Genomic DNA, 19,925 nt, shown 5'->3' on the forward strand with positions numbered 1-19,925 from the left:
GTCTGTGTCCGCAATACACCAGCCAGTGAATGGACAGCACGACTGAGCACTTGGCTAGAAGCCGACTGTGCTGCCGTGAAGTCCTGCAGACTCGTGGCCTGTGCTGCCGCGATGTCCTGCAGACTCCTGGCCTGTGCTGCCGCGATGTCCTGCAGACTCCTGGCCTGTGCTGCATTGATGTCCTGCACACTCCTGGCCTGTGCTACATTGAATTGTTCCAGACTCCTGGCCTGTGCTGCACTGAATTGTTGCAGACTCCTGGCCTGTGCTGACCCGAATTCCTGCACACTCCTTGCCAGTGACTCTATGGAGTCAGGCATCCGTGCCACTGCAGCCATGAGCTCAGTGTGCCTGCGCTCAGCCTGGACGGCTATTTCCTCTAGGAGGCGCACCTCCTCTGCGCTGACCGTCGCAGGACTGGAGGCCGCACTCACCCTCTGGGGAGAAGTCCGCCGAGCTTCCCCACCCCTCCCGCGTTGCTGCAGGCCGCTGGGCCCCGGAGCTTCACTCTCCTCCGACCCTTCCCCCCGGCTCCCCTCCAGGGAAGACGTGTCCCCTACATCGGCATGGGCTGGCGCGGCTGAGGGTGGCACTGATGGGCCGGCTTCCTCTTCCTCCTCCTCGTCTTCCAAAGGGCTGACAGTGGCAGCTTGAGGGCCCGCCATCTCACCTGGCGATTCACCATCTGAAAGCAGGAAGGCACAAGAGTAGCTTTAGAGTGAGGACAGGGCGGCAGCGAGGGAGGCATGAGTGGTGCCATTCACCGCATTGGTCGGACAGTGGCAAAGGATGCTGATCTGATGCGCAAGTGGAACGAGAGAGGTCCAAAAGGTCATGCCCTTACCATTGGTGCCCAGAACAGGGTCGGCATCTCCAGTGGCGACGGGGCCAATCAGCCGGCCTCCCATAATGCGCTCCACACGCTGGTCGAGGTCGGAGAGCTCTTTGATGTCAGGACGGCCTCCCCCGGTCTCAGTTTGGTTGCGCCGGCTGTGCGCAACCTTGGCCTGCAAGAGAAAGGACGGCCTCTAAGTACAGTGTGTAGCCCTGATCTTGTCTGCACTGCCTCCCATGGTCGAATAGCTTGTACAATGTGTAACCCTGATCTTGTCTGCACTGCCTCCCATGGTCGAATAGCTTGGACAGTGTGTAGCCCTGATCTTGTCTGCACTGCCTCCCATGGTCGAATAGCTTGGACAGTGTGTAGCCCTGATCTTGTCTGCACTGCCTCCCATGGTCGAATAGCTTGGACAGTGTGTAGCCCTGATCTTGTCTGCACTGCCTCCCATGGTCGAACAGCTTGGACAGTGTGTAGCCCTGATCTTGTCTGCACTGCCTCCCATGGTCGAACAGCTTGGACAGTGTGTAGCCCTGATCTTGTCTGCACTGCCTCCCATGGTCGAATAGCTTGGACAGTGTGTAAAGTGCTGAATGTGCAAGTGATTTTCATGCCAGTCCCATAGCTGCTGGATGAGGGCTGGCCATTAGGGCTTTCAGGTCCCTTTGCCCATAATGTGAGGTGCACATGCAAGGATGAGGAGGTCACTGGAAAGGGTACTCACCCTGACAACCTGAGTGAGGTCGTTGAACTTCTTGCGGCATTGCACAGCAGTCCTGGCAACCATGCTGTTGGAAGAGACCCTGTTGGCCACCTCCCTCCAGGCTTTTCGGTAGGCGCTGGGCAGCGGCCTCTTGCCACCTTCTGGGTACAAAACATGGCGCCTGCGCTCCACTCCGCCAACCAGCACCCTCAGGTCACCGTCGCTGAAGCGCTGCGCTCTCTCCCTGGCCTTCTCCATAGTCCTGGGCGTTGTACAGGTGAAGCTGAAGTGGTCAGGCCTAGGTTGATGGCTGCAGTGTGCAGGGCGTGGCAGGCAAACAAATCGACCCTCCCCCTTTAAGAGCTGACCGGCGCCAGAGTGTCTGCCGTCAATCAAAAACTCGCCGCACCTGCGCTGCGCCCGGCCTCGGTGGTATCGCTCAGCACCGCCGGCTTAGCGCCTAAAGATAGTCGTGCATCGCCTGTTTTAGCGCAGCAGCAACCTCTTGGGGCGTTGCGACTGAATATCGGCGAAGGGGGCGCGACTTTGCGCCGGGCGCAAACTTTAGCGGCCGCCCGACTTTACCGCCCCAAAAGTGGCTATACTGAATTTCTAGGCCTTTCTCTCTCCCTGTTTAGATCTCAGCCACGGTGGAGTGGGAACGCTACTGTTGGCTTTAGTGTCCCAGGATAGGGAGCAGAAAGAAGTCAGTCTGGTTTCCCACTCCTGGTTGCTGACTCTTATTTGGAAGTGTGCCTATGACTAGAGAATCGGGCTCAGTTGTGGTGCCCTCCATGGTAAAATAGCCTACCAATGCTTACTAACTAGGCTCCATATGTGAAGAGTATCCACTGGTGTGGGCTACCCGAGGGTCACCGGTACCTGTGGACTTATACCACGCACCTCACCCTCCAGCCCCTCCTCCGTAAGGACCCATGTGGCATTGCACATCAGGAAGTGGCGGGCACCTAGCCCGCAATGAAAGGAAAATCATGGCCTGGAATTTCCCAATATGCGGTCCCAGCTGGCAAAGCATTGGCAAACATACTCCTGTGCGTCAAGCAAGGTCATGTCTCTGTGCGGTCTGCGGTTGAATGCAGAAATGCAGCAGGGCAATGTGACATGTAGTTTCTTATGATACAAAAATATACAAGCCAATGAATATCCTGGCATGACGCCTCAGCAACAAGTTTTCGTAAAGCAAGAAGATGCTAAACATGTGCAACAGAAGATGCCAACCCACCCCCAAAGCTAAAATTCTTGACGCAGTTGGAGAAATGGATCCAAATGGATAGACTCACAGAATGGTTACAGCACAGAAGGAGGCCATTTGGCCCGTCGAGCCCGTGCCAGCTCTCTGCAAGAGCACTTCAGCCAGTCCCACTCCCCCGCCCTTTCCCCGTAGCCCTGCAAACTTTTTTCCTTCAGGTACTTATCCAATTCCCTTTTTGAAAGCCACGATTGAGTCTGCCTCCAGCAAACCCTTTCAGGCAGTGCATTCCAGATCCTAACCACTCGCTGCGTAAAAATGTTTTTCCTCATGACAGAAAGGATCCAACGGCGCCACTGGAAGAAGAGCAGGGCCATCCGCCCCAGTGTCCTGGCTAATATTTAAACCTCAACCAACAACACGGCTCTAAAAGTCCTCAGCACAGCTCCACCAGCATAAGTGCAGCAAAGTGGATGCCGTGGCCTCTGCTACTGACCTCACCAGAGTATTGGGGGAGGGGATCAAGGCAGAGTCATCTCATCGCCATATCTCCCCAGTATGGGCACGTCTTGGGTGCCCACTAGAGGAGGGGGTCACGAGGCCAGCCAGCGCCATCCGGCTTTTAAGATTTACTTGTTGAAATGTTGGCCAGTCAGCCCCCTTTATAAGGGAGCCGATATTATTTACGGTGCTGGCGGTTTTCAGGGGTGCCCCAGGTGGGCCCCACTTTCGCCCTTAAGCTGATCTGCATGCCGGGTACGCCAGGATGCTGGGCAGAAAGGAGGTGGGAGCCGAGGAAATTCCAGGAGTGGGGCTGCTCTCTTTTTCCCCCCTCCCCCCCCCCCCCGCGACCTCCTACCTCATGGGCAGTATTCAGGATGGAAAGAAGTCCTACCTGCCCCAGACCCATGTGCCGAGTGGCAGCCATGGGTCTACTGGATGGAGATCCGGTGCTTCCATGGTCCTGCCTGAATTTCCATCTTCGCTGGGTCTCTAACGCTTGACTGTTGTTGCCACTTCGCTCGCAGGCCTGAGGGTTTTCGAGCCCACTGTGAACCCCTGGGTTAATTGCAGCGATGAGCAAAGCACGTTTAAGACCCTTTTCTTCACCAGCAATTTTCAACTGCACAAAGCCAGTTCGCGGAGTTGCTCAGTTTTCAAAAACAATTACACCCTGATAGTATTTACAGTGCAGGAACTGGCCATTCGACCTAACAGGTCCATGTCGCTGTTTATGCTCCACACTAGGCGGCTGCTCCTGTATTATACATCTTTGGCATTGTTATGTTCATTAATAAATAGACATTCTTATTATGAACACAGCTAGCTTTTGCTAGTTACTTTTATTGAGCACATGTGGACTTGTAAAGCATCTTGTAGAGGCTTCCATCTTGACTGCTGCCTTGTGGGTAGCCTAGTCTCATGGGTAATGTAGTCTTAATATAATATATAGCTGGGTAGTGTAGTCTTAAACATACAGCTATATACAGCTCTACGGCTCCACCTAGTGTCCACTATAGAATGACATGCTATTGATCACTACATCCCCCTTTCTTTGAGGTTTAACAAAATCAATATCAATCAACTTTCAAGAAAACAATAAAGATAATATCAGTAACACTTTTGTTAGTGCTCTATAAACATAAACATTTTCAAAACAGTCAACACATTTTCAAAGCTTTACATTGTACTCAAAGATTAAGTCTATCAGGCTCTTTTACTTCACGTGTGGATCTTCTCAACACGGGTAAGTCTGATGTGTCTTCATGAGATTGTTCTGGCGGTGAATGACAAGATGCAGTTGCGGCATTGTCATCAATCTGGTCTTGAATAGTCTCTTGTGTTTTTAGGAGGGAACGGCGGTTCCTCCTGAGAATCTGTCCTTCCTCAGTTCTAACAGTGTATGACCTTGGTCCTACTTCCTCAAGAACTGTAGCTTTCCTGTTCCATGCATCTGGATCCTCAATCCTGACAACATCATCCTTTGTCAATGGTTTTAGAGTTTTGGATGACTTGTCATAGTATGATTTCTGTTTCAGCTTTAACAGTTGAAGTCTCTGGCCTAGAAATTCAGTGCCCTTAGCGCCGATTTTGCGGCGCTAGAGGGCCTAGCGCTGCAATTGGCGCCGGCGCCAAAATTGCCTGGGGCCCTTCCGCCGCGGTAGACCGGTAGCGCTGCGGCGGCACCGATGACGTCATCGGTGTGCGCAGCGTCCCGGTTGCCATGCCGACGGGCCCCAGCGCCGAAATTCAGTTGCGGCCGCCTCGCCCGTGGCAGCCGCAACTAAGACTCTGGCAACAGAGTCTTACATGACTTTGCGCCGGCGCATTAAAGGCCCCGCGGCGGCCGGCCGCTTTCCCGCCGGCCGCCTGGCCGCAGCTCCCTCCCCGGACTTCCCCCCCCCCCCCCCCGGAACAGAAGCAAGCCCGGCACTTGTCCGAGGTGCCGGGCTCATTTTTAAAAAGATTTTCGCGGGCCGCGGCCGGGTGCAGGCAGCTCCTCCTTAAGGGAAGGAGGAGGCCTGCACTTCCCGAACCTGCCGCACCGCAGCGGGCGCCGCAGCGCCGGAATAGCGCCGATATTCAGCGCGTAGCGCCAGTTTTCAGGCGCAAACAGCTCTCAGCAGCGCCGGCAGCCGTTTGGGCGCAGAACTATTGAATTTTGGGCCCGACCAGCGCGACTTAGCTCCGGCACTAACTTCCAGCGCTAAAGCCCTGGCTGCGCCAAAACTCAATTTCTAGGCCTCTGTCTCAGTTCCTTACTTTGCTGTTCTTTTGCACAGCAGGGTAGCGTGGTGCGCAACTTGCGACCCATTAGTAGTTCAGCAGGTGAAGAACCACAGTCTAAAGGTGAGGCTCGGTAGCTCAGCAGGGCGAGATAAGGATCAGACTTGCTTTCTGTCGCTTTCTTCAGTAGCTGCTTGAGAACTTGAACACCTTTCTCTGCCTTACCATTTGACTGAGCATACAAAGGACTGGATGTGATGTGCTGAAAGTCATAATGTGCTGCAAACTGTTGCCACTCCTTACAGTTGAAGCACGGACCATTGTCGCTAACGGCAATCCTGGGAATTCCATGTCTGGCGAAGATGGATTTCACATGCATTATGACACTGCTTGCTGTGGTGCTTGAGAGCAGCGCCATCTCAGGATAGTTAGAATAGTAGTCAATCACTATTAGATAGTCTTTACCATTTAAATGAAAAAGGTCCATACCAACCTTTTGCCATGCTACTGTTGGTATGTCAGCTACTATCATTGGTTCCTTTGCTTGTTTGTTTTGGTGTTTCTGACATGTCTCACATTTGCCTTTTTCAATTCCGAGGTGTCCCTCATGAATCCTTTTGAGCATGTCTTGACGTAGAGCCTGTGGAATGACTATTCTGTTCTGTTTTAGTAATAGTCCACTTGCGACACTCAATTCTGACCTTATGTGAAAATATTTTGGACAGGAACCTTTTGGCCAACCATGATGAATGTTCTCTATTACTGTTTGTAATACTGTATCTTTTACTGTTTCTTCTGCTATTTGCTTTGATTTTGTGTCTGACACGGGCAGCGCAGCAGTGACCATACTCACATGAACATCCACGTCTTCTTCAGTAGAGCTCACATGACTCATTGTGGGTGCTCGGGATAGTGCATCTGCTAACACTATGTATTTGCCTGGTGTGTAGATCAGTTCAAAGTCATATCTTTGCAGCTTCATCATGAGTCGTTGAATCCTTGGAGACATCTCATTCAGGTTTTTTTTTATGATGGCAACCAGAGGGCTGTGGTCTGTCTCAACTGTGAAGGTGGGAAGTCCATATATGTAGCCATGAAACTTTTCTAGTCCAACTACCAAGCCTAGACATTCCTTTTCAATCTGGGCGTATCGACACTCAGTATCAGTCATAGACCTGGAGGCATAGGCAACAGACTTCCAATCTTCACCCTCTGCTTGTAGGAAGACCGCACCTAGGCCATCTTTTGATGCATCCGTTGACACTTTGATTCTTTTGGTTGGGTCAAAGAAGGTGAGTACAGGTGTGGTTGTCAGCACTGTTTTGAGGTTTATCCACTCTTTTTCATGTCTTTCTGTCCATGCGAACTCATTTGTTTTATGTAGCAGGTCTCGCAGACAGGCTGTCTTGGCTGACAAGTTAGGAATGAACTTTCCAATGAAGTTTATCATCCCCATGATGCGTAGCACTCCTTTTTTGTCAGTGGGTCGGGGCATTTTGAGTATGGCATTTACTTTTTCCATATCTGGCTCTATTCCTTTACCAGATAGATTATCTCCTAGGAAAGTGACTTCTTGGACGCCAAACTGACACTTGGCTTTGTTGAGCTTCAGTCCATTCCGGCGTATGCTCTGTAGCACTTTAGTCAGTCTCTCATTGTGTTCTTTCAGTGTGGAGCCCCAGGGGATGATGTCATCAACATAGACCCGAACTCCTTCCAGACCTTCAATTATGTGTTCCATCGCTCTATGAAAGATTTCAGATGCAGATATTATCCCGAAAGGCATTCTGAGGAAACAATACCTGCCAAATGGTGTGTTGAAGGTACAGTATTTGGTGCTCTCTTCATCCAGTTTTAGTTGCCAAAATCCTTGTGAGGCATCGAGCTTTGTAAAGTATCTGGCACCTGACAGTTCACTGGTGATTTCTTCTCGCTTGGGAATCTGGTAGTGTTCACGTTTTATGTTTGCATTTAAGTCCTTTAGATCCATGCATATTCTTAGATCATTGTTCTTTTTCTTTACACATACCATGGAGTTAACCCAGTCTGTTGGCTCTTCGACTTTCCTGATGACTCCTAGTGTGGTCATTCTGTCCAGTTCATTCTTGAGCCGGTCACGCAGGGGTGCTGGAACTCTTCGTGGAGCATGTACCACTGGCTGAGCATCCTGCTTTAGCTGGATCTTGTAAGTGAATGGTAGAACTCCAAATCCTTTGAACACATCCTGGAAATTATTCACTGCAGAATCCACCGAGTCATCTGGTCTGCTTATGGCACAGTTTATACGGTAGACTCTTTTGACCAGTTCTAAGTCCTCACAAGCTTTGTCACCCAGTAGTGAATCAAGCCTTTCAGCCACAACAGAAAACATGAGATGATGCACTTTGTCTTTGACTGTCACTTTAAGTCTGCATACACCTAAGCTATCTATTTTCTGTCCATTATAGTCCTTCAGTAGTACTGACTTTTTCTGTATTTTGGGCTTTTCTTTCATATTGTTAATGTCACTCATACTGATTAAGTTTGCTTTTGCCCCAGTGTCTAGTTTCAAGGTAACTAATGCTCCATTTACCTGCAGTGAGATCATCCATTTGTCCTCTTTTACTGCATTAACTTTATGTTCAGCATTGTCCATTTCTGAGGGCTGCACATTTTCTGTATCCTTTTTGATATTGTCACGACACCATTCCTACAAAAAATGTCTCACTTAAATCAGTGTCCTCAATTACATTAACTCATTGGCCTTTCTTAGTTTGTACTTTTGAAAAGCATTGTTTGGCAAAGTGATTCTTTCCATTACACTTTGTGCACATTTTTCCAAACGCTGCGCATTGTCTTAACTGGTGTTTGTAACCACAGCGTTTACAATTAAAAATTTCATCCTCCGATTGCTTTTCACTTCTGTTCTGCCCACGTTTCTTCCCCTTATAGGACACAGCACCGACAGCAGCATTATCACTCATTACAATCGCATCATTATTGATTTTACTGAAAGTCTGCGCGTGCTTTCAAGCTAGCTCGCTGGCTTGGCATATTTTCACCGCATTTTCCAAATTTAGTTCGGTTTCTCTCAACAGACGTTCCCTGACTTTTTTATCATGAATACCAAACACAATCTGGTCACGAATCATGGATGCTTTGAGCTCAGAGAAATTACATGTCTGTGCTTTCAGTTTCAGATCAGTTATAAAGCTATCAAAAGTCTCATTTTGTTGCTGTGTCCGAGAACGGAAGATGTATCTTTCATATGTCTCATTCTTTTTGGGAGAACAATGTGCATCAAATTTCTGTAGCACATCGTCTAATTTGTCTCTGTTCGCCGCTGGATTAAATACAAATGTATTAAATACCTCTATCGCCTGTGGGCCTGCAACCGTAAGCAGCAACGCTATCTTCCTTGCGTCTGGCTTCGTACCGAATCCGATGGCTGCAATGTAGAGTTCGAATTGCTGTTTAAAAGTCTGCCAATTGTAGTCGATTTTTTCTGTGAGTTTCAAACGCTCTGGTGTCTTCAAATTCTCCATGTCGCTTTTCACAATTTTCAGCAGATCTTCACCACCCTGGTACCATGTTATGTACATTAATAAATAGACATTCTTATTATGAACACAGCTAGCTTTTGCTAGTTACTTTTATTGAGCACATGTGGACTTGTACAGCATCTTGTAGAGGCTTCCATCTTGACTGCTGCCTTGTGCGTAGCCTAGCCTCATGCGTAATGTAGTCTTAATATAATATATAGCTGGGTAGTGTAGTCTTATACATACAGCTATATACAGCTCTACGGCTCCACCTAGTGTCCACTATAGAATGACATGCTATTGATCACTACAGGCATGAGGAGGTTAATTTCTTGTGTGAATTGGAGCTAGTACAGTTGCAAATTGTGCGTTAAGGTGTAATTATTTTGAGCATTTAAGTCGCTCCTGAAACCCTGCCTCTTTAACCAAGCTTTGGATCACCTGTCCTAATATCTCTTTATGTGGCTCGGTGTCAAATTTTGTCTGAGTACGCTCCTGGGAAGCGCCGTGGGACGTTTTACTATGTTAAAGGTGCTATATAAATGCAATTTGTTGTTGCATTGGCGTTAGTTAATGGACCACGTGCTAGGTTTTGCTCATGATTGTAAAATCGCTAAATACTGCGGATGCGGGAAATCCGAAATAACAACAGAAAATGCGGGAAACACACAGCAGGTCAGGCAGCCTCTGTGGAGAGAGGAACCTAGGGCTAATGTTTCAGCTCAATGACTCTTGGTCCAAACCTAGAATTGTTCCTGGGAGTGAACAGGAGAACATGTTAATGAACTGACCCTGCATTAAAATGGGTTGGTTGGCCTCTGCTTTGCACCTGGGGAAAGATTATTTTCAGGACACAAGGCAGAGGAAAAAGGGGGGTGGAGACCCCATGGTGTCTGTGCCCTTATTGTGTTGCCCAGGTATTTCCTAGGGCTCCCCGAGAGGGAGATGGAGGGGCACAGCAACTTGTGCCTGTAGCAGTTGCAAGCACGTAAGTGAGGTGCGAGTGGCATCACAATGGGCCATGCCTCATTCTCCTGGGTTCATACTAGGAGGAGGCCCATTCAGAGGTGCGCCAACAATGGACCTTCAGCCTTGCATCCAAACCAGCTCAAATCGGATGTGAGAAGTCGGAGGGGTGGTGGGGGGGCGGCGGGGCAGCCAGATTCTGCACTAGATCTCAGGAGCAGTTTTTCGATAGAAGGAAAGCAACACTTGCTTTTATATATATGGCCTTTCACAACCTCAGGGCGTCCCAAAGCGCTTTACAGCCAATCTTCAAGTATAATCACTGTTGTAATGTAGGAAACACGGCAGCCAATTTGCGCACAGCAAGGTGCCAAAAACAGCAATGCAATAGGGAGTGGTTGAAGCGAATAGTAGAGATGCATTTAAGGGGCAGTTAGATAAGCATATGAGGGAGAAGGGAATAGAGGGCTATGCTGATAGAGTTAGATGAGGAAAGACGGGAGGAGGCTCGAGTGGAGCATAAACACTGGCATGGACTGGTTGGGCCGAATGGCCTGTTTCTGTGCCGTATATCCGATGTAATCCTATGCAATAATGACCAGACAATCTGTTTTAGTGATGTTGGTTGTGGGATAAATGTTGACCAGGACTCCAGAGATAACTCCTCTACTTGTCTTCAAAATAGCGCCATGGGATCTTTTACGTCCACGTGAGAGGGCAGAAGGGGCCACAGTTTCATCTGAAAGACGGCACCTCTGACAGTGCAGCACTCCCTCAGTATGGCACTGGAATGTTAGCCCAGGCTTTGCGCTCAAGTCCCTTGGAATGGGGCTTTGAACCCAAAACCTTCTGACTCAGAGGCAAGAGAGACACCAACTGAGCCACGGCTCCCGTAGGCACCAGCCATTACTACATGAAGGGCCTATGGCATTCATTGGCTTGCTCCCAGGAGCAGGCCTGGATCAGGGAGAACACCTTGCCTGCTAACATGACCCAAATCTGGAAATACAGGCAGGTTCAGTTTATATCAGGCACAACACACTTCCTGGTACAGTCTGCCTCACTGCTGCCCAGTCGGAGGGGGAGAAGGTTAATCAGGCCTATTAAGTTTTACATTTAAAAGGCTTGTTAAGATTTGATTTTTAACAGGAAAGATGTTACTAATGCTTGTCAGCCAGTGGCTCAGTTGGGAGCACCCTCACCTCCGAGTCAGAAGGTTGTGGGTTCAAGTCCCTGCTCCAGAGACTTGAGCACAAAAATCTAGACTGACACACTCAGTGCACTTGAGGGAGTGCCGCACTGTCGGAGGTGCCATCTTTCGGATGAGTTGTTAAACCGAGGCCCCATCTGCTCTCTCAGGTGGACGTAAAAGATCCCATGGCAATATTTATCCCTCAATCAACATAACAAAAGCAGATTATCTGGTTATTATCACATTGCTGTTTGTGGGAGCTTGCTGTGTGCAGATTGGCTGCCGTGTTTCCTACATTACAACTGAAACTACACTTCAAAAAGTACTTCATTGGCTGTAAAGCGCTTTGGGACGTCCAGTGGTCGTGAAAGGCGCGATAGAAACGCAAGGTTTTTTTTGTTCAGAATGAGTCTAGATTTGTGTTAAATATAGTGTATATATTATAGGAGTAACTAGGATGTCAGAAACACTGAAGTAAAAGAAAAATTTTAAAATGGCGTAGCTGAAATTGTGGCATATTAAGGCAGAAAGAATATTTATTTTCTTGCTAAGTACAGTTCTTCCTTTTTTATTTCCTGTGTTCCTTAGATTATATAGATTACAGAAGCATGGTTGCAATGAATATGATACCTTGCATTCAGCTCACTTTTAGTTTTCCCAGCATGTATAATTAAGTACTGACTGACTGAGCACTTAGAGAAATTTGAGCTGATTAGAGAGAGCCAACATGGATTTGTAAAGGGTAGGTCATGTCCAACGAATCTAACTGAATTCTTTGAAGACATTACTAAAGTAGTAGACAGGTGAATGTCTATGGATGTAGTTTATAGGACTTCCAGAAGGCATTTGATAAGATTTCAAGGCAAACTATTGACCTGGTTTGGAGATTGGTTCGGCGGCAGAAGACAGAGGGTAGGGTTAATGGGTATGTACTTAAATGGGAAGGAAATGACTAGTGGTGACCCACAAGGATCTGTGCTGGGGCCTCAACTACTCAACATTTATTAATGACTTAGACAACACAATAGAGAGCCTTATATCTAAGTTTGCTGATGACACAAAGATTGGTGGTAGAGTAAGTAATGTAAACGGGAGCATAAAAGTACAGAGACATTGATAGAGTAAGTGAGTGTGCAAAACTGTGGCAGATAGATTTCAACGCAGGTAAGTGTGAGGACATCCATTTTGGACCAAAAAAGGACAGATCTGAGTATTTTTTAAATGGAGATAAGCTAGGAACAGTAGAGGGCCAAAGAGATTTAGGGATCCATGTACACAGAACACTAAAATGTAGTTGTCAGTCAGGTACAAAATAATAATCAAAAAGCCTAATGGAACGTTAGCCTTTATAACTAGAGCCTAGAATATAAAGGGGTTTTGCTACAGCTATACAAAGCTCTGGATAGACCACATCTGCGGTGCTGTGTACAGTTCTGGGCAATGCGCCTTAGAAAGGATACATCTGGCTGAGCAGGAGTGCAGCGCAGATTCACCAGAATGTTACCAGGGCTCCAAGGGTTAGATTATGAGGAGAGATTACATAAACTAGGCTTGGAATATAGAAGGTTAAGGGATGATTTAATTGAGGTCGCAGGATTTTGAAAGGAATTGATCAGGTAGATAGAGAGAAACTTTTTTCCACTGGTGGGGTGTCTAAGACAAGGAGTCATAACTTTACAATCAGAGCCAGGCTGTTCAGGAGAGAAGTTAGGAAACACTTCTTCACGCAGAGGGTGGTAGAAGTGTAGAACTCTCTCTCACAAAAATGAGTAGATACTAGCTCAATTAATCATTTTAAATCTGAGATCGATAGATATTTGTTAGGTAAGGGTATCGGGGGATATGGAGCTATGGCAGGCAAATGGAGTTTTACATAGAATTTACAGCACAGAAACAGACCTTTCAACCCAACTGGTCTGTGGCGGTGTTTATGCCCCACACAAGCCTCTTCCCACCCTATGTCATCTCATCCTATCAGCATAACCTTCTATTGTTGAGTTATAGATCAGGCATGATCTAATTGAATGGTGGAGCAGGCTTGATGGGCTGAGTGGCAGACTCCTGTTCCTTATTTTCCTATGAGGCGTCCTCACCCCAGAACCACAGGTCATAGTGTGCAGGACCAACACACCCCTAAGGCTTGTAAAAATGAAGTGCACGCGTGTTTAAGGTGGGTACTTTTACCACTGCCGGCCTTGCCCACCTGAAAATGCATCGGAACGTAATTCCAAGGCATTTCTGGTAGGACTGGACTTTCTCAAATTTCCCACATCCGGACATCCAGAAATCTGGCCACAACTGGTGGAAAAGCTACCTTCATTTGCCATTGCCTGCAATTCCGAGAAAGGCCTTTTTATCCCAACTCTCCGCCTCCAGCCATTTTCCTATCCTTGCTATGGGGTACCCTCTAGTTCCATACACCTCAACTTTAGCCAGCACTCTGCTGTGTGAAACTTTAGTCAACTGCCTTCTGAAAATGCATGTATTTGACATCCGACATCTTGGCGACTCTGTCAAAGAACCCTATAGGCTAGTTACCTTTCTCTAAACCATGTTGACTCTCCCTAATCAGCTGATACTTTTCCAAGTGCTTACTTAGTCTATCCCTTAGATAATAGATTCTAGCAATTCTTTCATTAAAACTGATGTTAAATTCACCCATCTGTTCTATAAAACAGAATAAATGAAGGGTTCTGGGAGTCTTAAAACAGTCCCTGAATCCTCAGAAAAGTTGCCTTTCAGTTCCTAGGCGGGCTTTGAACTATGTAAAATGTTCTCCAGATTGGAAGGCTGAGGGGAGAGAGTCAACCAAGAAGCTGGGCCAGAATTTTCAAGGCCTGGGTGAAGGAGAATGTGAACACCTCTTAATTTTACTTCAAAATAAAAATCTGATGGATGTGGTCTTTGTGTCTAGAGCATTGATATACATTGAGATTTAATAGAATGCAAGCGGTCTTTATTTTGGAACAACACTAAATCAGATTCTGTCTCTTTTTCCTCGTTTCCTGTAGGAAGCTGCAGCAAACCCAACTTTAAAGTTGAAAATGTAGATATGAGCGAAATAATTGACATGAATTTTCAAGTTGGTCAGAGACTCCGTTTGAAGTGCCAAAGTGGTTATAAGAGAAAGGCAGGAACATCAAACCTCATCCGATGTCAGAACAACTCTAAACTCGCCAAGTGGTCAGAGCCAAACCTCAGGTGCATAAGTAAGTGCCATATAGATTCCTACTATGTCGACCTGAGGACAGATTTGAGGACTGTATTACATAGATCTTATGCAGGTCACGGGGAGAAGTAATCTGACCAGATACACATCTTGGAAGAAATGACCAAGAGTAGAAAGTCCTAAGCCTCATATTCATTCAGACATCTCGGCATCAGCCTCCCAAATTAACAAATTTCCAAATTCCTTTGTGGACAGCCCAGTTTTGGAATTGAACAACAGTTAGCATGCTTAAGGAATTCTCTATCCAATATATATATCTATTAATAACATATCTGGAACATTTCAATAGTTCACAATTCCCTTCCAAGCACAATTAAAATTTTCTGCACACTTTGCTCTGAAAAATTTAATTAAAGTAGAAAGTCTATTACTGTAGTTCTCTGTAAGGAGATTGCAATGGTGCAACTTCCTTACTGGAAATTACAGTAACTGGCTTTATACTTTAATTAAATTTTTCAAAGCAAAGGGTGTGAAGTTGCCACAGGTAGGGATTAAATTGATCTTTCGTTGGCAGAATGGCACTCTTGTGATAGTTGGAGGAGTCACCTGTTTGGCACGAGGATGCATCTCCAAGTATATCTCTGACCGGCTCACCCTAAGACTTGTGGCATTGACTGGTCTGGTCATGCAAAGCATCTGAGGTAGCAGTTCTCAAAAGTATGATGGGTTTAAATTACATTAGGCCCTTTTCCAGGTCTGAAATGGGTGCCCCGCATGGAACACGAGCCCCAGCCGGGAGGCCTGAGTCCGGCCCAAAATTGGGCCTCGGTTCTCATTAGTATTAATTGGACGAGCTGCCGGAGTGTATTGTGCCTCCACAGGCACAGGCCCGATGGTAGGTCCCGGGACGGGTGGTAGAACGTCAACAAGGGGGCAATTGGGATACTGTGGAGTCGGGGGGAGAGGGAGGGGGGGCACTCTTGTTCCTCCTAGTGCCACAGAAACATTAAAAAAAAAATTTTAATTTACGCCCCATCGAAGAATTCCGAGCTGCTCCTGCTCTGCTCATCCAAATCCAATTTCAGCAAGGGGGCTGAAAACAGGTGTAAAAGCCCTTATTTACATATGTAAGAGTCCCAACACCTATTTTAGGCGGCCTCTAGGGGGCGCCTGAAAATCCGTCCGACCCAATATTCAGGTCAGTTGTCTTTCAGGCGTCCTTGGGCCACAGAATGTTGGTCCCTGAAATTGTCCGGTATGGCGCCCGATTTTACACCCCTGAGTGTCCTCACCCCAGGTGCTTTAAGCAATGAATTGAAATTGTATTATAACTATAAATCATATCAATGGCTCCCTCAATAGTCTAGTGGGTAAAGGCTCTGTCCACTGTGGTAACAAGCTGTACTACCAGGGATCCTGGTTTGTGCAGGTTAATTGATCGCAGCCAGAGCAGCGGCCACTTGGGGTACTGGAGACTTACCGGTGGCCATAGTATTATATCAGCAAGAGTCAGCACCTTCAGGAAGGAGGGAAGGAATGAAAAAAAGGAGACGAAATTCGCAGAACCAAATACCCCACAGTTTTTATATCCTAACACTACCGAGAAACAGTCTCAGGGTTGTTCATAAGCCAAGCCATTCACTGTCACGCACTTTGTATCCTACATACTGTATATGAAAGTATTGCAATCAAAAAGCAACTGCAATAAAAACATTCTCTTCTCATTGAGCTACAGCGGTACTGGTAAAGTCCCAAGGAATATCTGATTGTGGTTTTACTAATGCCTAAAAATGCTTTCCATAATTTACAAGGGTTTGTCACTCCTACAATTTACAACCCATACTCCTCTTCACAAGCACTGTCCATGCTATCTAATATCGTTTGGCTTCACGTGTGCCTAAAGCAGCACTTTCAATTGGGTAAGTTGTGGCTCTGTGTTGAGGCACGTGGAGTCGAAGGAGGCTTTTGTCAGATCTGCCTCTGAACGCCTTCCCTTATTGTTTAGTTATCTGTGCCCTGTGTACCTTGTGTTTAGTTGGGTCCCATGTTCCTGACCTTACACCAACGTAAAAGGGTAAACATACCACTGATGGGCCTCACATGCAATGAGCTCATGTCAGGAATGTTATGACCCGGTGAACATTTTGAGTTTGATATTTATTCCCTGCCAGATCTCCAATGATTCAGCCGTGTTCTAATTGAATGGCGGAACAGGCTCGAGCGGCTGAATTCCTGTTCCTACGTTTCGATATGTTCCTATGTTAGAATATGTTGCCAGTGAGTGACCTCTTGGGTCAACATCCTTAGTCGATCTTAAAAAATCTCTTTTTTTTTAAAAAAAACCTTTGTTTCTGTCTTAGTTCCTTTTCTGCGCCACTTTGTTGAATTTAACAAAACATCCGCTGCACGGGTCCGTAACCTCTTCCACTGAATGAAATTTAATAAGTTGCCAAAGTATTTTTTTTCCAGTTAATGGTCAGTTCCTTTCATACGTAATTTCCCATGATGAAGGCAGCACTAGTGGAGTAATCACCCCCGAATGGTTTTTCATTCCATTGCCTTCTGATTGTTTTCTTACCTCACCATTCGTGCTTCCGTTGGCCTGATTTATTATTTTTTGAAGTGCAGGAGGTTTAATTACTCCTTTATACATCAAATTTTCTTTCAAGAAAAGATCAGTGAATGCCAATTTAGTCCCTATTAAGTTTTACACATTGTCAAGTTAAAGACTTCTCAATTTAATTGAATACAATATTGTTGTCAGTGCCGGCACATAGAAGAGCTTAATTTGAACGGATTTGAAGGGGCTGTCTTCATGGAAACATGTTTTTGCTAAACTTTGAGTTTATTTACAAACACATGACAAACTAACATGAACCACATAGAGGCACAACATTGAGCAACTTGGATGTGACACCAGTCTGATAGACATGACTCTTCTGCTGCTGGTCCCTCACTAAACAAAGATTTGGCAAACACCATTTAAGAATATGGGAAATCTGGGGAACAGGAATAGGCCTTCACGCCTGACGAGAAATTGTCTTGATCAGTTTTACCAATCCTCTTCATATTTTTCAAAAACGTTTATCAGGCCAGCTCTTCTCCAGCAAGAACAAGCCAAACTTCCTTACCCATTTCCTCATAACTTAAAAGTGTTTTTTCACATATTCAGTGCTCCTTGGGAACATAGGAATGCTAGATGATAAAAAACCACGGTCCATTTGGTTCGCTTTCTACCAGCCTGGTAGTTGCATGCTACAACAATAATGGAGTTGTTGAATAATCATGGCAAACAATCTCCATCAATGAGCCTACAACAGACCCAGACACGAGACGAGGAAAACTCCAGCGGTGGAGAGCTTTGGAAACATTAGGTCCAAAGTCGCCTGTTCCTCCTAGGCATGCTACACTTACCATGTGAATTTCTCAAGTTACTCATATAAAGTGCCTTTAAAATGCCATTAACCAAACAAACGTTACACCACAGCACTATTTTATTATAAGCTGTTATCTTAACATTAGCCTAATCGCTGCTTCAATTATAGATCTCATCATCCCTCGATAACACATTACCTGATCCATTTTAGCTTTTAAGTAATTTTTGAAAGCAAAATAATCAGTTTGATTGCACGTCCGGTACTCTATTTTAAAAGTGTAGTAGCATCAGTTCACTTTTACCACAAGTTAACATTTAATTTAACAGGAAGCCATCTTCAACCTGTATAAATAAAAAAACTTCAGGATGTAGAGGATAAAAGGGCCCACTGAGTCCCAAAACCTGAAAGTGATGGGATACAAGGGAGGAATCTGTACGATAGCAGATGCAGATATCATTATTAATGGTGTTTCGCCCAAGGAGATGAAGTAGTTTTAAAGCAGAGATTGTGGAGGAGGGTGTTGTCAAACTGGTGGAGTGTGTGGTGCTCTTCCAAGGTTGAATTTAAGATGTATTTAAGGGGAAGCTAGATAAAGACATGAGGGAGAAAGGAATAGAAGGTTATGCTGATTGGGTGAGATGAGGCTTGTTTGTGGTACAGTCAATGTAATTCTATGTAAGACATAACCTTATGCTGAGTTAGCAGAGGTTCCAGTTGCATTACGCTTTCCTGTGTTTTATGCCTTTTCCCCCTGTACATATACACAAGAATGCGAAGAAAGAATCTGGCTCCATATTTCTCTCATAGTCCTATGCATACAAAGAAAAATCGTGATAGAAGGTTGTGTTTTGGCATTGCTGTGGCGTACCGATCACAGAAAGGACACAATCCGCTTTCCGGTCCGTAGACTATAAATCAGGCGTCATGCCTTTAAGAAGGATCACACCTTTAAGAAACTCGATCTGCAACATAGTTAAGCCCAGAGCGGGGGAGGAGGAGTCGAAGCTGTGCACTGATGAAAGACAGTCGTACTTTGTGTAGTCTCTGACTCCATTTTGTGTTCAGCATGCAGCCTCAACAATTAAACCTTTTCTGTTGAACCTCTCCGAGTTCAGTATTTTTTGCTAGGAGTACGTAGACTCCTACATTGGTGACCCCGACGCTCAGGACGACTCCTAAGCGTAACCATGGCTGACACAAACGCAGTTTCTGTGAAGCTGCCGGAGTTCTGGGAGAACCTGGCCACCGCCTGGTTCCTTCAAGCCGAATCGCAATTCCGACTCCGCGGCATCACCGCCGACGCAACGATGTATGACTACCTCCTCGCCTCCCTGGGCAGCTCCACAATCACGAAAGTCTGGACAACACTACAAAACCCTCCGGAGGAAGGCAAGTACGCACATCTCAAGGCCGTGCTCATTAAAAAATACTGAACTCGGAGAGGTTCAACAGAAAAGGTTTAATTGTTGAGGCTGCATGCTGAACACAAAATGGAGTCAGAGACTACACAAAGTACGACTGTCTTTCATCAGTGCACAGCTTCGACTCCTCCTCCCCCGCTCTGGGCTTAACTATGTTGCAGATCGAGTTTCTTAAAGGTGTGATCCTTCTTAAAGGCATCACGCCTGATTTATAGTCTACGGACCGGAAAGCGGATTGTGTCCTTTCTGTGATCGGTATGCCACATTGCACTCATTACCTGGATTGTCCTGTGTAACGTAACGTTACTGAGCATTTACCATTCATTATACAGTAATATGTTACCATTTAGCAGTAATCCAAGACTCAGCCTTATTACAGCTACACCTCATTGTCAAATAAAATCCAACCAGCGTTAATGGATTACTGCAAGGTGACAAATTATTGGGGGAGGATATTTGAATAAGCTTGACTGGAACAGTCCCAATTTTGGTGGGAGGGGGCCAGTCAAAGTGAAGTTGGAATTGGAACTGGTGGCTCAGTTGATAAGCACAGTGGATAACTGAGGCATATTTGGGCAGTAGTCATCTGTGGCTGGCTTTCAGTAAACATTATTATTAACCGTTAGATTTTGCCAGATCCCATTTCCTGCCATTATTATAATGATTTCATAGTACATATGTAATGGGTCTAGACAGAGTAGATAGAGAGAAACTGTGTGTGTGTGTGTTAATATATGTGGGTGTGTGTGTGTGTGTATGTGTGTGTGTGGATATATATGTGTGTATGCATTGATATATATG

At 46.1% G+C, this 19,925-nt stretch overlaps 1 protein-coding gene across 2 annotated transcripts in view; it reads left to right on the forward strand.

Annotated features, from left to right (window-relative positions):
- The window catches only part of LOC147105865 (uncharacterized), a 155,531-nt gene that overhangs the window by 70,411 nt on the left and 65,195 nt on the right, over positions 1-19,925 (forward strand). For both annotated transcript variants that reach the window (XM_086010689.1, XM_086010690.1), the window contains exon 4: positions 14,169-14,366. In XM_086010689.1, the coding sequence (XP_085866815.1) occupies positions 14,169-14,366 (198 nt within the window). The remainder of the gene's footprint in view (positions 1-14,168; positions 14,367-19,925) is intronic.

Source organism: Somniosus microcephalus, chromosome 17, assembly GCF_052327205.1.
Source record: "Somniosus microcephalus isolate GS21.2 chromosome 17, FLI_Smic_1.0, whole genome shotgun sequence".
In the NCBI taxonomy this organism is placed as follows: domain Eukaryota; kingdom Metazoa; phylum Chordata; class Chondrichthyes; order Squaliformes; family Somniosidae; genus Somniosus; species Somniosus microcephalus.